The 21,811-nt window shown below is 43.6% G+C and overlaps 1 protein-coding gene across 3 annotated transcripts; it reads left to right on the top strand.

Annotated features, from left to right (window-relative positions):
* Positions 1-442: 442 nt before the first annotated feature.
* Positions 443-21,798, top strand: XRCC3 (X-ray repair cross complementing 3). Of its 3 annotated transcripts, none has more exons than XM_075426660.1 (8): positions 443-605; positions 1,290-1,372; positions 1,735-1,872; positions 2,768-2,980; positions 7,645-7,799; positions 10,144-10,356; positions 13,856-13,902; positions 16,837-21,798. In XM_075426660.1, the coding sequence occupies exons 2-8, from the start codon at positions 1,318-1,320 to the stop codon at positions 16,862-16,864; spliced, it is 849 nt and encodes a 282-aa protein (XP_075282775.1). In that variant the 5' UTR covers positions 443-605; positions 1,290-1,317; the 3' UTR covers positions 16,865-21,798. The 3 variants fall into 3 exon arrangements, with proteins under 3 accessions (XP_075282775.1, XP_075282774.1, XP_075282773.1); XM_075426659.1 differs by having other exon boundaries at positions 16,693-21,798; XM_075426658.1 differs by lacking the exon at positions 16,837-21,798 and adding an exon at positions 14,978-16,254.
* The last annotated feature ends 13 nt before the right edge of the window (positions 21,799-21,811 follow it).

Genomic DNA, 21,811 nt, shown 5'->3' with positions numbered 1-21,811 from the left:
CGCAACCAGGAAACCAAGGGCGTGCTCGCCTCAGTCTCGCCCGCGTGTCGCCAATCAGCGAGTAGGGCCGAGCAGCGGCTGGGCTCAGCTGGCCGCGGCTCGGCGGAGGCTCCCACGGCTGGAGGGGCGCCACCCGCCCTGAGGGGCCCACGGAGCCTCTTGTGCCACCACCGGCAGTGGCGAACGCTCCTCTTCGCCGCCGCTACCCCTCCCCCCCCCGCGGAAGAGATCATTACCGGAGCGAAAAGCGTCCCGCCCGCTCCTTGAGCGGCGCCCTGCCATTGGCCGAAAAGCGTCCCATCCGCTCCTGGAGCAGCGCCCTGCCATTGGCCGTCCTGCCGGAGCGGTCGCGTCGCGGAGTTTTGATTGGCTTGTGACTAGCGACGTCGCAGGCGAACTGCTCGCCGATTGGCCTCGGCCTTTTGCGGTGGATGGGGGGTGAGGGGCGGGAGGGGTGTCCCTCCGCCGGCAGCCGCCCTGCGCGCCCCGTGAGGGAGTCGGCAGCGGCGAGGCCCCGGGCAGGGCCGGGGGACCCGGTGGCCGCGCTCCCCCCTTCTGCCGTCCCTCGCCCCGCTCCCCGCTGACGGAGGGGCGCCCTAACCCCAGTAAGTCCCGAGCTGCGGCGCTGGTCAGAATGTTGCTTTCAGTGGGCGCCCCTTCAAAACGGCTCTTCGGTTTCCGGCGTTTGGCCTCTTGTCCTGGTCCATGGCAGCCCTCCCCGCCCGCTGACAAGCCCCGGGGCTGTCGGGGGGCTCCTAGGCCTGCCCCGAGGCGGCCGTGGCGTAGATCCCGGTATGAAAGAGGGTGCCTAGTGCCGTTGCGAGAGGCAGGCTGGTGTTGGAGGTTTTAGCGCCGAGTTTGCGTTTGGCTGATCCAAGGCTGGCCCCGCAGCGTGTGAATGGTCCCGGTCGTCCCACATCGCGCGCGTGGGAGCTCTTTTTTCCGTTTGAACCCGAAAAGCTCGTGCCGGGACTGGCGGGGTAGACCTGGCCGCCCGACGTGTTTGCCAGCTTTGCTCCAGAGCAGAAGTGCCTGCAGAATTACGAGCAATTAAAATTACTGGTGATTCTTAACGGCAGTATTATGAGTTGAACCCTTTCGTAGCGTGTGTGTAAACAGCCGTCCAAGAAGACTTCTGGCAATGTGCTGAATCCTTGTTATTTTTCCGAGATAATTGATAAATCTGTGTTAAAAAATAAAAAAGAATATTCCTACGGACTTTTCATGTTGAATGATGCTTTTTTTGTTGTTGTTGTATGCATATCTGATAAAAACCACTTTAATAACAGGTAATTCACCCCAGTGCTGTATCAGGAAATGGACTGGGACCAGTTTGACTTGAACCCTAAAGTAATTGCTGCCCTGAGGAGAGGTAACTTAATTTGCCAGTGTTTCGCTAATAGATCTGTCACCCTAGTGTCTTCCTTTACATGATTGTGTGTTTGTGGGTGTAAGCATATGGATGTACAGTAACCTTTTAGAACTGTAATTGAATGTTTCATGAGCAAGGTTTTTGAGTTTTAGAAGTGATGGCATTTCCCCATGCTCCCTGTTGCTAAACAATTTTCTAGCACATGTTGATACATTTGAAGTAAATGTTGCCTGCTCTGCTTACAAGAATGCAGTGTAGGTAAACTTCAATTAAATGGGTAGTAGAAAGTGGGAAAACTTTTTCTTCTGTGCATAATGCTGTAATTCGGCCAAAAGTGTTTATAAAATTTCTTCTAATTTCAGCTGACATAAAATCAGTAGAAGAGATTTTAAATCTTTCTGGAGCAGACTTGCAAAGACTGATGAAACTATCCAGTGCAGATATACAGTGCTTGCTGAAAACAATCTCTCGCACGCTGAGGAGAAACAGCATGCTTACAGGTAATATAGTCAATAGAAAAAAAAAAAGTCTTCTAGTTACATCTTAAAATACTGTCACTGGGAGAAAATACAGTTTGGGCTCCTCATCGACACAGTAATTGGATTCTGAAAATGAAAAAACAAGTGTTTTAGTTACGCTGTAGTGAGTTATTTAACTGTACTAAGGACGGCTCCTCTGAGACCTTGAAGGTAGATGGGAGTGGATGGGTGTCATTCTTCAAGATCAGCCCTGCCTGCAACAGGACAAGATGATTCTTCAGTCTGGAAAACTTGATTAGAAGAACAGAAGATTTCCTTTTTCTTTCTCTGGCTCTCTCACGCGATTTTCCTTTTGGACTAAGGCTAGTTGAAAAACTTACAGATTATAACCTATAAACTGATTTGATATAAACATGTCTTTCCAAACCAAGCAGGTCCTGATAGTTCCTCCTGTACAAATGCTTCATGGCAGCTCTGTACTTAGAATTTATTTTCTTGTGATTTGCATCCATCTTCAGGCCTTGGCCAGATGCCCAGTATGCTGTTTCACAGGGTGCTGTAGATTTCCATGTCCGTAATTGCTGTGCTTGAACCTTGCTGGCAGTGTTTTCCCAGAGTGTAGCTTTCCATGGAGACTCCTTAGAGGCAGGGAAAGGAAAAAAGTTTGAGAGGAAGAAAGCGCTCAATGTAAACGATCTATTTTTGAACAGGCATTCTGTTAGTAGGTCTGGTGGGGAAAGGGAGGTGGGGAAGACCAGGCAGAATTACAAAAATCTCCCATCAACAAAGAAAGCTTCCTTTGTAGATGTAACCCTGATATACAGCCTCTGTTTTGTGTCATTGTGCGTTAGAAAGATACTAAATGAAACTTTTTTTTTCTTTTTTTAATCATTAAAAAAACTCCAAAACCCTGCAGCACTTCAGCTCTACCAAGACAAAGATCATCTCACCTCCCAACACCAGAAGCTGAGCCTGGGATGTTCAGTACTAGACAACTTGTTAAAAGGCGGCATCCCTTTAGTGGGCATCACAGAACTTGCCGGGGAAAGTTCTGCTGGGAAGACTCAGATTAGTTTACAGCTGTGCCTTTGTGTGCAATATCCTTACAGATATGGTGGATTAGAGTCCGGTGAGTACTGAAATGTAAATATTAATTAATTTGACATTGGGCAGAATATTCTGTCTTTAAGAACATCCTCAGTGTGTTGAAGCAGATGCACGTATTTGGTGCATGTCTCACCCTTTTGCAAAAGCATTAGTAGTCAGCTAGTTAGCTAGTAACGTATCTCTATAGAGAGAAGCATGCCGTGCGCATGCCCTGCATCACAGCGTAATTTAATACAAAATTACTACTGGCTGTTGATTACCTGCCTGCCACCGTGGGTTAAACGAGAGACATGCAAACAATATATGAAAAGCGTTGCTGTTGTAAGTACTTATTGACTGCTGAAGTAACAACCACAGCAAAACAGCTTGTCAAATAATTTTCCACAACCATCTTGGGTATATGGTATATATTCCCTAGTTGGGGGTTTTAAGTTTCAAACAATATTTAGTTTTACAACAATAATTAAAATTATTTACAGAGTGAAATCATGGAAATCTAATTGAAGAAAGTTAACATTGTTTTGTACCTGCGATTTTCCTGGTTTTGCCAAAGTAAAGTAAATTGGTTCATTCTTTGATTAGAGTATGGTGGGGTTTCTTTTAACCCTCCATCACATTAATCTAACTCCTAATATTTTTGGGTTTTAGTAGTCTAAGCTGTCATAGAAAGGGAGGAAACTTGTGTCACTTCTGAGAATTCAGTGTCCTGGTAGTCTGCCTTAGATGTGTTTTGGCTGGGATCTTGCTCTTCCTTCGTGCAGCACTGGGTTCAATTTGGCAGCTCAGTGGTTTGCTGTGGGGAAACATCATTATTTCTTGTGCTATATCCACCCATGTGGAAAAATCATGGAATGTCCAAATGAGGACCTTGCTTAAAGGGCAGTAATTAGCCTGTGGCTTGCATTGCTTTGCTTTAAGTTACATCGTTAATCAGAGCAGAAGCGAATATATTTTGTTCGATTCCTTCACATGTTGCTGGTAACTGCTGCAAATAGTTTGAATGCAAATGCGTTTTTATGCACGCCCCAGCACTTCTCCCCACTTATATTGAAAGAAAGGAACAAACCAGAACAGAGTGCAGAAGGTGCGTGACATCCTGATGGCACTCTGCTCTCTTGTACCAGGGCTACGAAATGGCAAGTCCTTTTATTATTTGTGTTTGCAGACGGTTCTTGTTCTTTGCGCCCCTAGCACTTGGCGCCGGTACGATTGCTGTCGTGTCCGTGTTCCCCATCCACCCACTCCCGAGTGTTTTGCGGAAGATACGATAGAACGGCCATCGTATCCATGGTCCTGTGAGAGAACCGGAGCGTTTCAGCAGGGCTGAGAGGGCAGAACTTTTGAGGGTCTTGGAGGTACAGAAGGGGAAATAGCCCACTGCGGGAGCTGGAGAGCTAAGGGAACAGTGGAATGCTAATTCTTGCGGGTTTTAACTCTCGGTGTGGTGTCCTGCCGTATGTCAGACTGCCTGCAGTCACAGCAGCACGGACAGTTTGTGCAGCACTTCGAAAGGGAAACTTGATTTCTCTGCAGTCTGTAAATAAGGGTTGTGTTGAGTCTCTTATGACAAATACAGGAATTAAAAGCTTGTGTTAAGTGTGAGCAGTTTTATTCTTTAGGAAACTTGAGGAGAACAAAAATGCTTAGTAACTATCAACAGAAGTCTAGCACTACAAATAGAAGATTAATCTCAGTGCTAAAACTTTGCTAATGATTTATAATTATGACGGGTTTGGGGTTTTTTACTGCTGGAAACTTCCCTGCTCTTAGGTAGTGATGTTGAAATACATTTCTTTAGACAGTATGGATTTATTGTGTATTTACTTCATTTGACTTAGTGCTAATCTTGTTTACGATTCTCAGTGCTAGGAGGTCAGCAGCAAACAAAGAAAATAGGACATCCTTTGCCTCAAGGTTATCTTTCTGCCATTCTAAGAATGTCAGTTATGGCCGGTCGCATGTTGGCTGAATTTATTTTATATGCCCATTTTTATAAGTAATACGTGAATATAATGTGACAAATTCATATCCATCGTAGAATTCTGATTAGAAAAAAATGTTTGCTACTGATTCTTGGTAACAAGCTGGTTTGGTGTGTGACAAATTATGTTCATAGGACTCAAAATTTGTCCTTCTTTGAGGGTGGGGGGTTTTAGTGTATTTTGTTTTTGTTTGTTTGCTTTGGGGATGGGTTTTGGTCAACAACTACCACAGCACTTATATCAACCTCAGTAACAGTAAAGCACTGGGATTTGATGAAATAACTGATTTCTGTTTGGTTTTTATGGACCTGTGAGGGAGGATGCTTGTATGATCCCTGAGGACGACTGACTTCCTAAGAGTGTCTCTCAACTTCTTTCTCAAAAGTGATAAGGACCCTGACTCTTGACTTCTTGTTGGTGTTGACAGCTTCCTAATAAACTGTAAATAGCACGATGCCATGGGCTTTTCTGTTTGTGTTGTACTAGTCTCCTCTTTATTTAGGTTATGACAACTCACTTATCTTTAAAGATATGTGAATATTAAGTGCTTTTGCCTCATAATTAGTCACAGATCTAAAATAATGAGTTTAGTTATTTGTCAGTCTCTTCTAGCCCTTGTAACTTTGCTATGAAGCACCTCCTGTATTTCTAATGCACAGGTGTGTGTGCTCCTTAATCGAATGTTTCACTGTGGCTCAAGATGAAGAGCACAGACAAAAGCTGAAGAGGCTTAATGAAGGTCCAGGAGGAGGGAGTGCTGTTCTCATTGTACTGTGAATTTGTACATGTATTTGTGTCTATAGGTATTGCGTATGACTTCAGTTCTTGTAATTACCAAAGACAGCATTTATGCCCACAGTTTAAAATTCAGAATTCCATCCACTCAAGTGCTAGGAAAAAAGTGGGAAAGGTACAGAAAATATTCATGGTTCAACTTCTTAGTTTTTTATATGTGGTAGTTCAAGAATCGTGATCAGATCATGACTGCTCTGATCTCTAATACCTTATTGTAGTCCTTATTCACTGTCAAATGTTGTAAACTGCTAACAACCCTCAGTTCCCTCTGGCATAAGTACAGACATAATGCAGTTGGGGAATTAAGAATGGAGACTGAATATTCTAGTGATAAATGGTATTGGCTGCCAGGGTCAGGGAAAGTGAAAAGGAGACAAAGTGTAATTTGAACCTGTTATTAGGTAGAATGGAAATAGAAATTGTGGAAATATTTCAGTACCTGCTGTGGAAGGCATGGATGATGATGTAGTATTTTTCAATGTGTTAACAATTGAGGAAGGTCTTTAATTCTCACCTGTCAAAGACAATTTGTTCATTAGTGGGCATGGGTAAATTTTTTTGTTGGCTTTCTGAGTATTTAAAAATGTCTATTTGAATAAACACGGGGGTTTGGGATTTGGTTTTTTGTTTTGTTTCACATGTAAAGTAGGGTGGTTTATGCAAGAATTTATAGTGGAGTTGGAGAGAGTTAAGCTGAAGATGCAAATTTAGTCCTGAAGAAAATCAGGCTTAGGCTTATCTTTGTCCTGTATAGAAGATTCTCAGAATTCAGTACCCTGTGTTATGCAGGTATCCATCAGCAAAATATTTTTATTGATAAAGTAACCATTAATTCTTACTTGATCCAGTCCTGAGATCTTTCAGTTTCTGCTGTTGGATATAGTTTCATATTTTTTTCAGTGGAATATATAGAGGATTTGGACTTTGCATCTGGAAATGGGACTTTCTGCTCCCTGGAGAGCCAGCGCAGGGATGGACTATTGGGGTGGAAACGTTCAGGATGTCTAACGTTCAGGATGTCTCATATGGCCAAGCACATCAGCTGCCAAGCTGGGTTAGCAGCTTCAGCCACTTTAGTGAGTGGACTTAATCCTTAGATATACCCCTATAAGTATTAGCTGATAATTCTGGCTAGTTCTGCAACAACAGTAACATTTTTTAATAATGAAAATATTGCCTCTATTTCTGTTTTCTTTCCACGACATTTTTTATGTGTGTGGTTAATTTTCTCTACAGTAATGCATACTTGTTAACCAGAAACCACAATAAAAATACATAGACATCACTCATGGTAATGTGATTGAAGTATAATGCTTTTTATCTAATCTGCCATTTTCAGGAAGAGTTATTTGGACTGAGATTGGATGAGTGATCCTCTTTAAACTGGCTTACAAATTGTGGCGATGAGTACCCCTCCATATGAAAATTTAAAAGCAAGAAGCTTGAAAACAATGAGTGAACTTAATCAAAATACTAGTTGTACTGGTTTGGGCTTGGATAGTTATATAGCGTAGTGCTGTGATTTGGCTTTGTGACCAAAATAGGCAAACCCTGCAGCGTCGCTTTGTTCGTGGGCTGGAGAAGCTGCGGTACTCGTAATCGCCCCGGTTAGGTGGGACGATGTTCCGCAGGCATGCAAAATGAGTGTCACCTGGTGGAGGGTGCAAAAATCCAATTGTGTCTGCAGGCACCGAAAAAAGGACCTGGCAACTGCAGGGAAGTCGCAGGAGTGGGGTTTTTTGTTGTTCATCATTGGTTCAATATGGCTGCAAAAACAGGTAACGTGGATTTCCAGGTACATGTGTCTAGCTTTTGAGTGCGGGGTGTATTACTTTATTTTTGTGCTGTTAAGAAAACTGTGTGTGTAAGAGCCCTCTTACGATAACAGCAGTGGTTTTCTTGATTATAGGAGCTGTCTACATTTGTACAGAAGATGTATTCCCAAGCAAACGTTTGCAACAACTCATAGGTCAACAACATAAGCTACGTGCAGATGTTCCAGCTGAAATCATACAGAAGATCAAATTTGGAAACAGTATTTTTGTTGAGCATGCAGCAGACCTAGTAAGTAATAGCGCAAATTAAGAATGCATAATTATTATGCCATAATTCAGTCACCACAGGGCTTTTTTGATGCAGGAGACCTTTCAAAAGGCTAAAAGTGAACGAAGATCTGTAATGTTCTTGATCTCTGAGTTTGCTGTTAGAGAACTGTCTATTACAGTGTTCTGTTATGAAAGATATTAAAAGATAAATATTAATATTTTTAGAATTATTTTAGAATTAATTACGTAGTGGGTTTCTGTTAGTCATTATGTTTATTGAAATGTAGTACACTTAGTAAAACTTAGACTAGTTTTACTGCAGCTTCTAGGGAGATCCTCACTGAGTTTGGAGACCAGATATAAATGTATCTGCAAAAGATGGTGTGTATCCTGACAAACCTGCAATATAACACCAGAGTTATTAAAACTGGAATTTAAGCAGATAGGAGGAAAAGATACAAAAAATGATCCCTGGAAGAGGTAATGGCACAGCATAACCACAGAAGTGCAGCTGTCTTTCCCCTCTGCCTGTAGGACTGGAGGAGAAAGGATAGAAACTTCAGTACTGTATTCTTGCCACGTAAACCCACGTTTTTGTGCTTTCTTAAGTAGCCATGAATATGCTCTTTAGTGATAGAATGTCAGAAGTTCTGTTTGCTCTAAGGCTTGTAAGTAGCACTTGTTAAATCATTCCAGTTGTTGGGGTTTTTAAATCGTAGTTTGCAAGTGTAAGAGGATCTTGTACTTCAGTATGCTTGCCACTTCTTCACTGTGTGGTCCAGGAAGCAGCTAAGCTGCCTTTTCCATGACCCTGTCACTGGAAATATTAATTAAAGCTCTAATTGTAGTTTCTGGAACCTACAGAGTATGTTACTGTAAAAAGGAGAGAATCACCCTATAGCAGTATGTACATCTCTCTAAAATACCCTTAAAAGTAAAACACTACACTCGCTGATAAGTCCAGCAACTGCACGATAGATGATTACAATTCATATATCGCTATGTATAGGTTCAGTTTGTGTGTATATGTGTGCATCCATATACATAGAATGCATTGCTCTATAGAGACAGGCAGATTACAGCAACTGAAGTAGAAACCCAAGTCACAATTAAGTTCTGTGTTTTCTTTCACGTAAAATTTTTTTTGACTTGCTTCATTCTGAAGAATCCAGTTGTTCCGGTATTCACTTGAAAAGAATGAGACTTGTACGAGCAGAACGATCACATACAGGCACTGAAGTGTTTGAAGTGCAACATACTTTCCTGTAGATACACCAGTAAGTGAAACAAAAAAAAAAAGCCCCACCATTTTCTGGAATGGCAAGCGGTCATACGTTCTTCAGAGTAATTTTTTCCCCTCGGTTTAAAAGAAAGAAAGAAAAAGAAAAAAATAAAAGCAAGCCTTTGCTATTATAGTATTATTTATTTTGTGAAAAGCAGCACATTTAGTAGAAAAGGTCTTCCTGCAATTCAGATTTGAGAATTACAATTTACTTCTAAAAACTATGGAGTGCTGGAGGACATTATATGTAGTTTTGGATGCGTGCAAGCTTTTAGCTGTGAACCTCTATTTAGATGTAAAGAGTGGCACCAGTCAGAAGAACTGTGACTCTCACATTATTGCTTTTTTTGCCAATATTGAAATTTCTGATGGCCAGAAGCTGAGGTTATCAGCCTGAGCTTGTTCTCCTTTCTACTCAGCTGCTGTAGACCACGCTGTTAAAGACAAGATGCTGGGCTACAAGGACCTTTCACGTGACTTAACAGGATTACTCTGATGTGATAGAAGCTGCGCTGTACAAAACATTTGTTTGTTAAACTTCCTGCAATTGAAATGTTTGGTGACTTCAAAATGTTCAATTAGTAAAACTTTTTAATAGGGAGGATATCAGTTGTGGGTACTCTTGCCTATAAGACTCTTCATCAGTGTGGATTTGATGTAGCAGCTCTGTATTTTATGGTCAATACGTCATTAGTGGAACAGCAGCATAGTCCCTAGCTTCTGTTTTGCATAATTAATGCTAGTCTTGAGTCCTCAGTGTTTCAGTGAGAAATCGCAAAGCAGGAATGGTTTGGGACTGCAGTATGGCATTATTGAGATTTTGAAATGTCAGTACATGATGGATTTAAGTCAGCACTGCAGATAACTGTACAGTGCAGTTGGTCCTTCTTTTTTTTCTTAAGGCAAAGCCACAAGACATTTGCGAAAAATGGTTACAAGTGAGACTTAAACATCCACAAACTCACTTTATGATTAGAAACTCCGTCAGCTTGTGTTTCAGTGATGATGTCTGTAGTTACTGTCTTGATTTTACAGAGCTATCTGCACTGTTTTAACGCTGGCTGTTGGTGTTTTGCGGCAGGATACCTTTCACAACTGCATTACTAAGAGGATTTCCCTCCTGCTCACAAGAGGGATGGTGCGGCTGGTGGTCATAGACTCTATTGCCGCTTTGTTCCGATGCGAATTTGGAGTTTCGGATTCTGTTATGAAGGCTCGGTATTTGCAGACATTTGGAGCGCAGCTTCACAGTTTAAGCACTAGATTCAGGACTCCAATCATGTGCATTAATCAGGTATGACATCACAATTGCTTCTCATTTTATAGAGACCATTTAATGAACGGCTGGGGCAGGGAAAATCTGTGTAGGCAGATTTCTTGGTGTTGTATTTAATAGTCAACTGAGTATTAATGACTGATGGAAGCTGAAGTTTCCTTAAACTGGTGTAGTTCAAACTGGTAAATTTTAACTTCTCAAAGTTTAAGAATATCATTTAGTATTTCATAGACAGACAGTTAATGTTCTCAAAGGTGGTTCGTTAAAGCTAATGAAAATCAATACATATAGCAGCTCCACAAAATATCAAACTAAAATAACAGAGTTCTTCCTTACGCCATCGCCCAATGCCATCGCCAGCGGGATTGCTCTGGGAACTCTGCATGCGCAGTTACGTTCTGCGTCTGCAGGAGACGGTGAAACACCGGGGACTCTGCTGCGTTTTGGTGTAACTGCGGAGGTTACTAAAGCATTAGAACGCATGCAAGCTGGCTCGAGCTGCACGCGAACCAGGAAAAGGCAAAAATGATACTGGTCAAAAAGAATATTCTTTTGAGAAAACTAGACAAGACACTACTTCTGTCCTATAGAAGCAGCGTGTCGCTGCTCTTGGGCTGATCACAAGTCGAAGGAGCATAGGAATGCTGGAGATGAAGCATTCGCAGTTGGAAAGCGGCCTGAGGAAGGGGTGAGTGACCGTGCAGGCAGGCCTGTCGGGAAACTCCCTTCCCGGAAGGCCCTTCCGTCCGGCGAGTAAGTGCTGAGCCCTGAGGTTTCCATCTCGCCGCAGAAGAAAAAGGGGTAGGGAGGGAAGCTGAACTTGAGAAGTCGCAAACAAGAAGAATTTTATGTCGGGAAGAAAGAGGTTCTGGAAACATGAAGTCAGCCGTTGTTTGGTTTGTTTCTGTTCCCTAGGAGGAGTTCTGGAACGCCCAAACGGGCAGTGCATAAAGCCTCGTGTTTACTGCCATAACGGGAAGGGAGTGTACTGGAATTCGTACAGAGCAGTAATCTGAACAGCTTGCAGGCATGCATGACATTTGTTATTTTCAGTAAGATTCCCATTAAGATTCAGTAGGATTTAAATTTCATCCTCGAGTTTCTCCTCATTTCTTAAACAACTTTTTCTTACGTAATGTTTCATGGGGTCAGCTAGCTTTTGAGGGAAACTGAGATGTCCTGCAACTGCTTTCCGAGTTTTGGTGTTAGTAGAAACAATTTGTTCTCCTTAGGAGCATGGTTTGGATTTTGCTCTTTGTTTAGCAGAGGTTTGTGTGTGTCAGTATTTACACTATGAAGCAAACCAGTGGAGTCACAGAATCACAGAATCACAGAATCACAGAATAGTAAGGGTTGGAAGGGACCTCTGTGGGTCATCTAGTCCAACCCCCCCGCCGAAGCAGGGTCACCTACAGCAGGCTGCACAGGACCTTGTCCAGGCGGGTCTTGAATATCTCCAGAGAAGGAGACTCCACAACCTCCCTGGGCAGCCTGTTCCAGTGCTCCGTCACCCTCAGAGAGAAGAAGTTCCTCCTCATGTTCAGACGGAACTTCCTGTGCCTCAGTTTGTGCCCATTACCCCTTGTCCTGTCACTGGGCACCACTGAAAAGAGCTTGGCCCCATCCTCCTGACACCCACCCTTCAGATATTTGTAGGCATTTATAAGGTCCCCTCGCAGCCTTCTCTTCTTCAGGCTGAACAAGCCCAGTTCCCTCAACCTCTCCTCGTAGTGGAGATGCTCCAGTCCCCTCACCATCCTTGTAGCCCTCCGCTGGACTCTCTCCAGTAGCTCTTCATCCTTCTTGAACTGGGGAGCCCAGAACTGGACACAGTACTCCAGATGAGGCCTCACCAGGGTAGTGTAGAGGGGAAGGAGAACCTCCCTCGTCCTGCTGGCCACACTCTTCTTGATGCACCCCAGGATCCCATTGGCCTTCTTGGCAGCCAGGGCACACTGCTGGCTCATGGTTAACCTGTCGTCCACCAGGACACCCAGATCCCTCTCCGCAGAGCTGCTCTCCAGCAGGTCCACCCCAAGCCTGTACTGGTGCATGAGGTTGTTCCTCCCCAGGTGCAGGACCCTGCACTTGCCCTTGTTGAACCTCATCAGGTTCCTCTCTGCCCAGCTCTCCAGCCTATCCAGGTCACGCTGAATGGCAGCACAGCCTTCTGGTGTATTTACCACTCCTCCCAGTTTGGTGTCGTCAGCAAACTTGCTGAGGGTACATTCTAACTCTTCATCCAGGTCGTTGATGAAGAAGTTAAACAAGACTGGGCCCAGTACTGACCCCTGAGGGACACCACTTGTCACCAGCCTCCAACTAGACTCAGCGCCGCTGATGACAACCCTCTGAGTTCTGCCATTCAGCCAGTTCTCTATCCACTTCACCGACCACTCATCCAGCCCACACTTCCTCAGCTTCCCCAGGAGGATATCATGGGAGACTGTGTCGAAAGCCTTGCTGAAGTCAAGGTAGATAACATCCACAGCTCTCCCTTCGTCTACCCAGCCAGTCATGTCATCGTAGAAAGCTATCAGATTGGTCAGTTCAAGACCAATCAGAGTCAAGTTCCTTGGCTGGCTTCGGGATACTCTGAGTATGGGCATTCGGAAAAGGCTGTCTGCGTCTTTGCTGGGTGCTTTGTGGGCCCATCTAGCAGGCAAAAGAAGATCTGATTTAAGGGTAAGACAAGTCTAGGTGTATCCAGTCTCTGCACTGGAATGGTTCAGGGTGAGAGGGAAGAGACCGATTTGAGAGAGCTGCTTAGAGCTGCTTTCCCTCAACGGGAGCGTCATGTTGGCGCTGGCTCACCGTAGATGAGGTCACTGCCTGACGCTGAGTGACAACAGTGTGACTGTTTGCTAACCAAGGGTCCTTCAGGACTGTGTTCCGATGGAAGGCGACTCAGTACATCCAGTCTGTAGTTACGGCAATAAACTGTGAATGTAATAACATTGAGGAAGGTCATGGCTGTAAAGTCATCTGTTCTGTACATTATACTTAGAGAAGGACCTGTAACTTGATGTGCTGCACTTTGTGAAGAGCTCGTGTGGAAGAGTCATGACATAAGACAGCAGAGAGAGTCGAGAGGTGTGCGTTTTCTCTAGGTTGTAGTGAAAGGCAGACTGCTCGATGAAGCAGGCCTTCCAAGGTAGCCGAAATCCCTAGGAACAGGACGCCTGCGGGAGACTGCGGCTTCTGTACCCTCTGTCCGCAGATGCAGCATCGGAACAGTTTTTGGGGGGGTGGTTTTGTTTGTTGAGGTTTCTTCCTAAACAAATGAAGCATCTAGCAGTAGTTAAATTCATATAAGCTGTAGCTAGCTAAATTAGCTAAAATAATACTTCACAACTCTCTTTAGTGTGCCTTGAAAGAATAAGGGGTTTCTAACTTGGCTTAATATGCAATCCCATAACTTGGGTTTTCTTGGCTTTGTTCCCGTCCCTGCCCTTCTGTTTGCTGACAACAAATGCATAACTACAGGTCAACTTCAGGTGGTGTTTTTCTGCTTTAGGTGACCGATGCAGTGAACGAGTCGGAAGCTGCTCAGTGCAGTGGTAGGTAAGTCATCCGCAACAGAAATGTGACGGTGTCGCGCACGGCAGCATTTAACCGCTGTATTTTTTTGTAGCTGCAATATAAAGTACCAGAGCGTGTTAAGAGCAGCTGTGCATGTAGCCAGCAATGCTGCATTTCCTGGAGATCAGCAATAACCGCTGGGCTGTAAAGTGGAAGAAACTGTCATATACGCTTATGTGGTGATCCCTAGTCAGCATGTTGGGGGGAAAAATCCCCTGGAGTTAATGGCTGATGTACTTGCTTACACAAGAGTATTTTTGCATCTCTTCTTGTCTCTGGCACAACTGAGTGCATTTTCTGTCTGCTTAAAAAACTATAGCAACCAGACCTCATCGATTGGGTTTGTTAGTTGCTGAAGAAAAAAAAAAGTATCTTTTGACGTGAAGATATTAACAGGATTCAAACGTACAGATTTGTTGTTTGAATCCTAACTATAATCTTGATTTACTAGATAAGCTAGGTGCTACATAAATGTGTTTTTGCAAGGAGTTAGTTGTCTTCCAGCCCCAGAAACTGATGTAGAACAAGGGTAAGGTTCAGGTTTTTCCCCTGGTTATCTTGTAATTTTTTTACTGGAGTGACTGCACTTTTTTCCAGGGAAAAAAAATTGTTTTAAACTTCAGGTTGAAAGTAATACATATGCAGTGTTATATCTACCCAACATTTCTAAATATACCTTCGAGTGGAATCCAGGGCCAACAGTTCCACACTTCAAATACTTAAAGTTCAGCCACTTTTCTATTGCTATTTTCCTGTCACAAGAGGGGACCTGTCCAGACAGAGGCAGGTGTTCACCATGGCTGTAGTTGGAAGAATGACTGAATTACTCTGTAATTGTCCTCCAGTTGTGACCTTGCTGCAGGGAGAACCTAGCGTACAGTTTTGTGAGTGTACCCTTTAATCTCCATCTTCAAAGACTTACAGTTTTAAATATAGCAAACACCAGTAAGTATAAAAACAGATGATCATTTCTTCCAGTGTAATTTTGTTACAACAGAAGTGAAGATATTTCATATTAAACGCATCCATGCAGAAATGTGTAATACTTGCTTTATAGCATAGTGGATAACAGAGTCTCTCCAGCACTTGGAATAACCTGGGCAAATCAGCTGCTAATGAGACTGATGGTCAGCCGAGTGTCCCAGCCAGAACAATCGTCTGGAGTTGCATCACACCACACTGGAAGTGTGAGGACTTTAAGAGTAGTTTTTGCTCCTCATCTCCCTCCATCCTCTTGCTACTACACAGTAAAATTGGAAGGTGTAAAAGGAATAAAATAAATCTTCTGCATAGTAAAGTGTCCTGCTCCAAAAATCTATCAAAACTACTTTGGAAGAATTACTAGTAAAATTAAATTCTTCCAGGATGAAAGTGGATGCGTAAGTATATAAATGGTGGTACGACTGCACTGAGCCTTGTCTACATGGTGGAAGAAGATCTTTTCCTACTCGGATATATGTTCACCAGCCTTTCCTCACGAGTTTTCTGAAGGCGAGTAAAGGTGTGGGCAGGTGGAAGCTGCACAGTGAAGCATGATGTGGAAATCCCCATGTTAGGGAGGAACTGATCTGTAATGAAGTTTTAGCAGTATGCTAATCTAGAAGCAGCATTTAGTTGCAGTTGCGTACCTTCCCTGTTTCCAGACCCAAAGGGACTCAAATTCAGCCGGTGCTGCTGGGCCTCGTGCTGCCATGAAGGACAGCCGTTCTTCTATCTGCAGGGCTTCAGGAATGATATAAAGCAGCTTTGTCACCAAAGAAGCTATCCTATTTTAAAACCACTTGTTATTAATATTAGGATTAAAAAAAAAAAGAGATACTTGATTTTAACATCTTACTGTAATAATTAAAATTGTACTGCTTTTGTACTACATGGGCATATCTAGCTTTGTAGAATTTCCATAGATTTTTTTTGGAAATGGTTCTTTTCCACTCTTTTCCTGCTTTCCAGTTCCTTCCCCTCACAGCAAAAGCTTCTTTACCCGCTTCCATTAAATTTCAAACCACACACCCCCATCCCCTCGTTCTCTTTGCGATGGCTGAAGCTGTGTGACCACCAGGCAGTTTCAGAGCACAGGCTCTGTGATCTTCCCGATGCTCTGCTCTGCGTTGTTGGTTCTGGGTGGCGTTCCTGGTCAGCGGCTGGAGCGCTCCCTCCAGTTCTTCTGTCCTTACTGCTAGGCTCCTCGCAACATTGTTCTGCCAAAGGGCACCTTCAGCTGTTTTCACCCATCCATGGAGCTGTTGCTTGTCTCCGGTGGCTGTTGTTGTCAGAGCTTTACGTGTGTGTTTTTCTTTCCATCTTTGCATTATTTATCACAGCGTTTCCTGTTGTCCTCAGACTGCTGCTGTGACAGCTGCTCTTTCTCATCGTTGCTGAATTCATTGTGACCGAAAACTCAATGACCTCACTTACGCACATTTTAGACCGTGTTTGGTGCATGTTATGTGGCTGCCTGCTCATATCAGTGTGTGATGCTCACTTGGGTCACAAACTCCCCCCTTCTTCTACCTGCTTCCCCAAGCAAGAGCAGTGTCTGACTTGTTCCAGAGTCTTCAATTTTTTCTGTGTAGCTACATTGCTCACTTTGGCAAATGAGAACCTTTTGTTCTCTATACTCTTAACAGTAAAATCTCTTCAGCCTTAAGGCCTGAGCTGGTTCTGTGTTCACAAAGCTGCCGATGGTGTGAGCTTCCAGTCCATGGTTAAAGCTTTGACACCTTCCATAAATACAAGCGCAAAGCAATGACACAGTGGGTTTGTGTCTCTCAGGAGCACGGCGTTAGTGAAACAGCCACCTCCTCTACCTCCTATATCCTTCTCCTCTCCCCCAGTAATGCCCATTAAGGACAGAGCAGCCAGCTTTTCTTGGGGAAGCATGCAGCTGTGGGGCTGAACGGCAGAACTTCTGTTTAGCTGTATGCTGTCAGCTGGAACCCTCTAGCAGAAGACTTCGAGGAGAACAGAGTATGACACAAGGAAAAGAGACAGGGAGGTGTGAGTTCTCTTGAGGAGAACAGGCCCATCATGACTTGAAGCTGAAGGAAGGGAACTCCAAGCAAGCAGGAAGGAGGAGGAGCTGCTTTTGGTGCCTTCTGAGATCTCTTCAGTCACTGAAGGGGTCCTTGTGCAAATGGCAGAACAAATTGTCTCCAAGTCTTGCTTCCAAAATGTCTTAATTCTTTGTATTTGCCAATGACCATGCCCTCTGGTGTTTTTTAATAAAGCCCAACCATGACGCTTTGATCTTTGTGTACTCAACCTAAGGAAAAAGTGAGAGTGCTGTAGCTCAGAGGCATGGCTACCTCAGCCGTCAGATCCTTATGCTCCATGCCTCCTTCCGAACCAGTTTAATGAACTAATGCAGCACAGGTGACACTCAAATTCTTCTCTTCCCTTCTTGGCCTGTTTACCTGGGACAGGAACTTTAGCCAATGTATTGTACTGATTAAAAAAATAAAAAAAAAGCCACAGATGGATGAACAGGAGTCAGTGTCAGCCCCCTCCCAGACATTCATTTACACAAGAGCCTCAAAGCCACGGCTCCAATCCCAGGAGCTTGGCTCACTGTGAACCATGTTCAGAACAGTCTGACAGACGTCTCGAGGCTCAGGTTTGTAATATTTTGATACCCCTTTTGCAACCGGGCTGCTTGCAGGAATGAGACGTGTTTATGTCACAGATGTAACCAAGTCCCGCTTTACCTGGTGAAAAACAGCTTTCCCAACAAATTTAAGCAACATCTTACCTGAGCAAGTCCTCTCGTCATTGGCCATGTTGGTTCTTAACTCTCCAGCTGGAGCCTCCCATCCGAGTCAGAGTATGCTACAGTCTGTGTCCTGGCTCGCCCTCACACACAAACCCCGAACCTCTGGAACACAACTGACCCCTCGGCCTACACTCCAGTCAGGCACTGGCAGCAGCTCCGTGCTCAGCGGCGGTTTCTGCCCCTTTTCAGCAGCTGCTTGCAGCTGCAGCCAGAAAGCTGGAGCGGTGTCCATCTGACAGCAGAACAGCGTCGGGGGCGCAGACCCGCGTGACGGCTGAACAAAGCATCTGCCTCTGTGGCAGAAGTGTTGCAACGTGCTTCATTTTTAACAAATGCAATGTAGGAACCTTCCCTTTATACAGCTTTATTCGTCTTTGGATTTCCCAACTCAGATTTGCTTCTATACAGGAAAAAAAACCTGAAGTAATTTTTATAAAGATTTACATTCTAAAATGTATTAACTACATCATCTTCAACCAGCAAGACTACATTTAAATATTTTTCTACACTTTGAAAAGAAAGGTTAAATGACACTTGAGAAACTTTTGAGCAGTTTCAAATGAATCTGCAGACCTGTGGTGTATCTGCAGTGGCCGTTTTCTGCAGAAAGATCACACAGGGTTCTGGAAACATTGCTTTGGAAAAGTAGAACTGAATTCATTTGTGTTTGGTAAAGAATTTACACAACTGACCTATTAACAAAACAGATTTAGCAGAACACACTAAACAATCTCATTAGAAGTTTCTTGATGAAATCACAGTAAATTGCTACTGTTTGTTACAAATAGGATTCGTGGAAGGTTATTTTCAAAGTTATATGCGGCAAGACAAACAGGTGAAATCTGAACAGGATTTTGTCCATAGCTGTGACAAGCAGCAGTTACACATGGAGATAACATGCAGCATCCTAAAGCCACTCTTGGAAGGTTTATTATTTTTTTAATTCGAACACAAAACCCGCGGATTGAGACAGGGGGCAGGTGCTGGAGTGTTCCGCAAGAAGGATGCATTGGCATTACAAATGCCTCTCTGGTTTTGCTGTTGTTGGGGTTTGGTTTTTTAAACCAGGCCCTAGACAACAGAAGATACCTTCCTGACTGCACAGACCTCATCTGGCTCAATGATACCGTAACCCGCCGCCACCACCGCTGTGTAATGCTTCTACCACACAGTTCAGAACTGCAGACTCGGTAGCTTCCCCTGCCTGAATCGGGACTTGGGTATGGACACGGGGAGCCCACGGGTCGATCTGGACGACTCCGCTGCGGTTGTTCCATGCTGTTTGCCAGTTTTAGTCTCTCTCTCTTGTGTGTGCCAGCACAACCGTCGGAGCAGCTCCGAGCTTTCTGGTGTAGCTGGAACATTAAATCAATCTCCAGCTATGGTTCTTGAATTCTTTCTTATTGCAGAGCAGCCATAACTAAAGAACAGTTTTGCAGTTTGACTGTAAACATAAGCATTTTCTCAACAGCTCAGGTCTTTGGACCTCTATCAGATGGTGGCACTGTGTTTTGCTGCTTGCTTTCTTGTTGCTGGCTTGGTTGGTTTTTGGTTTTTGTTTGTTTTTTTTTTTAAAAAACACTACTGACCTTGACTATTCAGTGTACTGAGACTACTGTGAGTGGTTTAGAGGAGAAAACGTAATCAAATGTAGATGTTCAAGATTTCCCTCAATTCTAAACTACTTTAAAAAAAAAAGTGCCAATGTTTACACCAATACTTCTCTAAGTCTGTGACAATGTAAAGTTGCTACAAGGAAACTGTAAACTTCCCAGCATCGCATCTTTTAACATTTATTCTCTCAGTACAGGCTAACGTTACCAAAAATGCAATTCTCTTAGCAGCCTTCAGACAAAACACATGATCTGCATAACAAAAACAACTTGCAGTCATCAAGTATTGTAAACACACTTCCAAGGAAGCACCGCACACCCCTTTTGCTATGTATTTACAACAAAATCACACCGTTTACAAAATTACTGGATTCAAGTGGTACAATTTAAGCACAAATACTTCTCAAGCTTAAAACCATTTTCATTTACTACCATTCAGGAGGGTTGGGGGGAAGGGGGTGTTTGTTTTAAAAGGTACAAACTCTAGATAACATGTCCAACTGTTTTTCCGATGTTTGAGTGTTCTCTACCTGCAGCGCCACAAGCACAAACATCACCACAATAGCTCTGTTACTCCTCTAAAAGAGGAGCAAATCATGAAACAGTGACATTTTACAGTAATAAGATCTAAACTCAAGAGCAAATATTGCCAATATTCCTGAAGACTCGCACCCAGCCGGATGACAGAAGGGAGCAGGCACCTGCATCAGTAACAATTCGGTATTTGATTCCTCGACATGCGACCCTCACTGACTGCGGCCCCAGGAGATGGAGCCTCTGCTCGCAGGCCAGCCTAGAGGAACTGCCCTCACCTGGAGTCCTCAGGAAGTTTCTAGTAAAGTTCACCCTCACAATTCTGGGCAAGGATGGACATGCTTGATTAAACCCAAAATAGCCCTGTCAAGGCTGCAGTTTTCCTAACAAGATGCCTGGCAGTTTTGAAGGTCTTTCCTAGTTTTCTGTTCCATCAGAGCTTTGGATTCAGTTTGGTACTGAAGATATCAAAAATGACACAATTGGGTATTTTGGTTTTATACTTTATGTGACTGCTAGCTACAGCTTGAGACAGGAAATTCAGAAGGAAAATCTTACACAAAAGCCAACTGAGAAGCCCACCTGAAACGTGTAAAGTGTCTACACACCATGTCCTGACAGTACTTAATTCATGATGCAAACATAAGGGAGGTCGACCTTAAAACTGGTTTTGTACTTTACAAGTTCTCAAACTGCAAACAGCTCCCTGGCTCGTAACTGTAAGGACGTGGCTGTCATTCTTGGGCATCTATGGATTAGAGAAGTCTTGAAATTTGTTTGTTCTTTGGAAAAAAAAAAAAGTAACCTTTTAAATGTAATAATTGTTTAATAAGCAGTAGCTCAACAACTTAATCTTCCAACACACTTTAAAATACCATATAAAGATTTAAAACATTTAAAAGCACATTACTAGTAATGCCACCAACAGTTAAGATCCCAAACGAGAAAGTTTCCTCACTGTCCCCATACCACGGTCTCACATTTTAAAAACTTCATGTACATTATAATCTGGCATGGTGAAATATTGTATTGCTATTTATATGAGTTTGGGGTTTTTTTTGAGAGGCTGCAGAAATAATTTTCCTTCAAAGTTGAAAGACGAATGTAGAAAACACATTCTCCAATTTAAGTACGTAATTCCTTATTACCCAGGTCAGTTCTGCGGGGTGCTTTGGCAGTCAGGCTTCCCCAGCACTCTCTGCAGAGCTGCGCGTTGCCGGCCCCGAGCTGCTCCTGCGGCGGTGGCACTGAGCTGGCGAGGGACGGGCGCACGGTTGCAGAGGATGCGGGCGCTGTGGCCGGGCACGGGCAGGGGCACCCACCCGGCTGCACAGTCCCGCACACAGCTCCGGCTCAGCCTGGCTTTGTGCAGAGCAACAAGTTCACCAGTGGGTGCACATAACATGTTTTGCTCTGGGGGGAGGGGGAAGTATATATATTACGTATATTTTTATATAAAAAGCTCTCAATAAAAAGATTAAAACTCAAGAGTCTACATTATATGAGTATATATTGTTAAGATAACTGAGCAACAATCTGTTCTTGCTCAGGTTCATTAATGAATTGCACTACTTTGTGCTAAAACTTCTACATATTAGCAGCATCGTTATCTCACCGTTTCTAAACTGTCTTTATAGCACATACACCATACGCAGCTTTCTTTAGAGATGCTAATAAGGTATCTCCTGGTAAACATAGTTAAGTGCATTACGTATACTGCTTTTTGCATCAGTTACTGTAACCAACTTAAAACCAGATGCAAAACCAGTCAAATACTTCTACCAAGTACTAGTTCTAATGACCCTTCACAGCCTGTTCAAATACTAAACTTGCCTATGTTCCTGTGTTTCACCTCATTCAGTTGGTGCTAACCTTGAACGAATATTCCAGCTTTTCCCAAAGTTGTTTTTGTTCAGCATTTTCCAGCTCACAACTATGACCACAAATACATTTGTACACACACCAGTTGGTTTTT

The sequence above is a fragment of the Opisthocomus hoazin genome, chromosome 7 (genome assembly GCF_030867145.1).
Source record: "Opisthocomus hoazin isolate bOpiHoa1 chromosome 7, bOpiHoa1.hap1, whole genome shotgun sequence".
NCBI classification, from domain to species: domain Eukaryota; kingdom Metazoa; phylum Chordata; class Aves; order Opisthocomiformes; family Opisthocomidae; genus Opisthocomus; species Opisthocomus hoazin.
The sequence above is the reverse complement of the archived record's forward strand: the minus strand, read 5'-3'. Positions and strand labels throughout refer to the sequence as shown.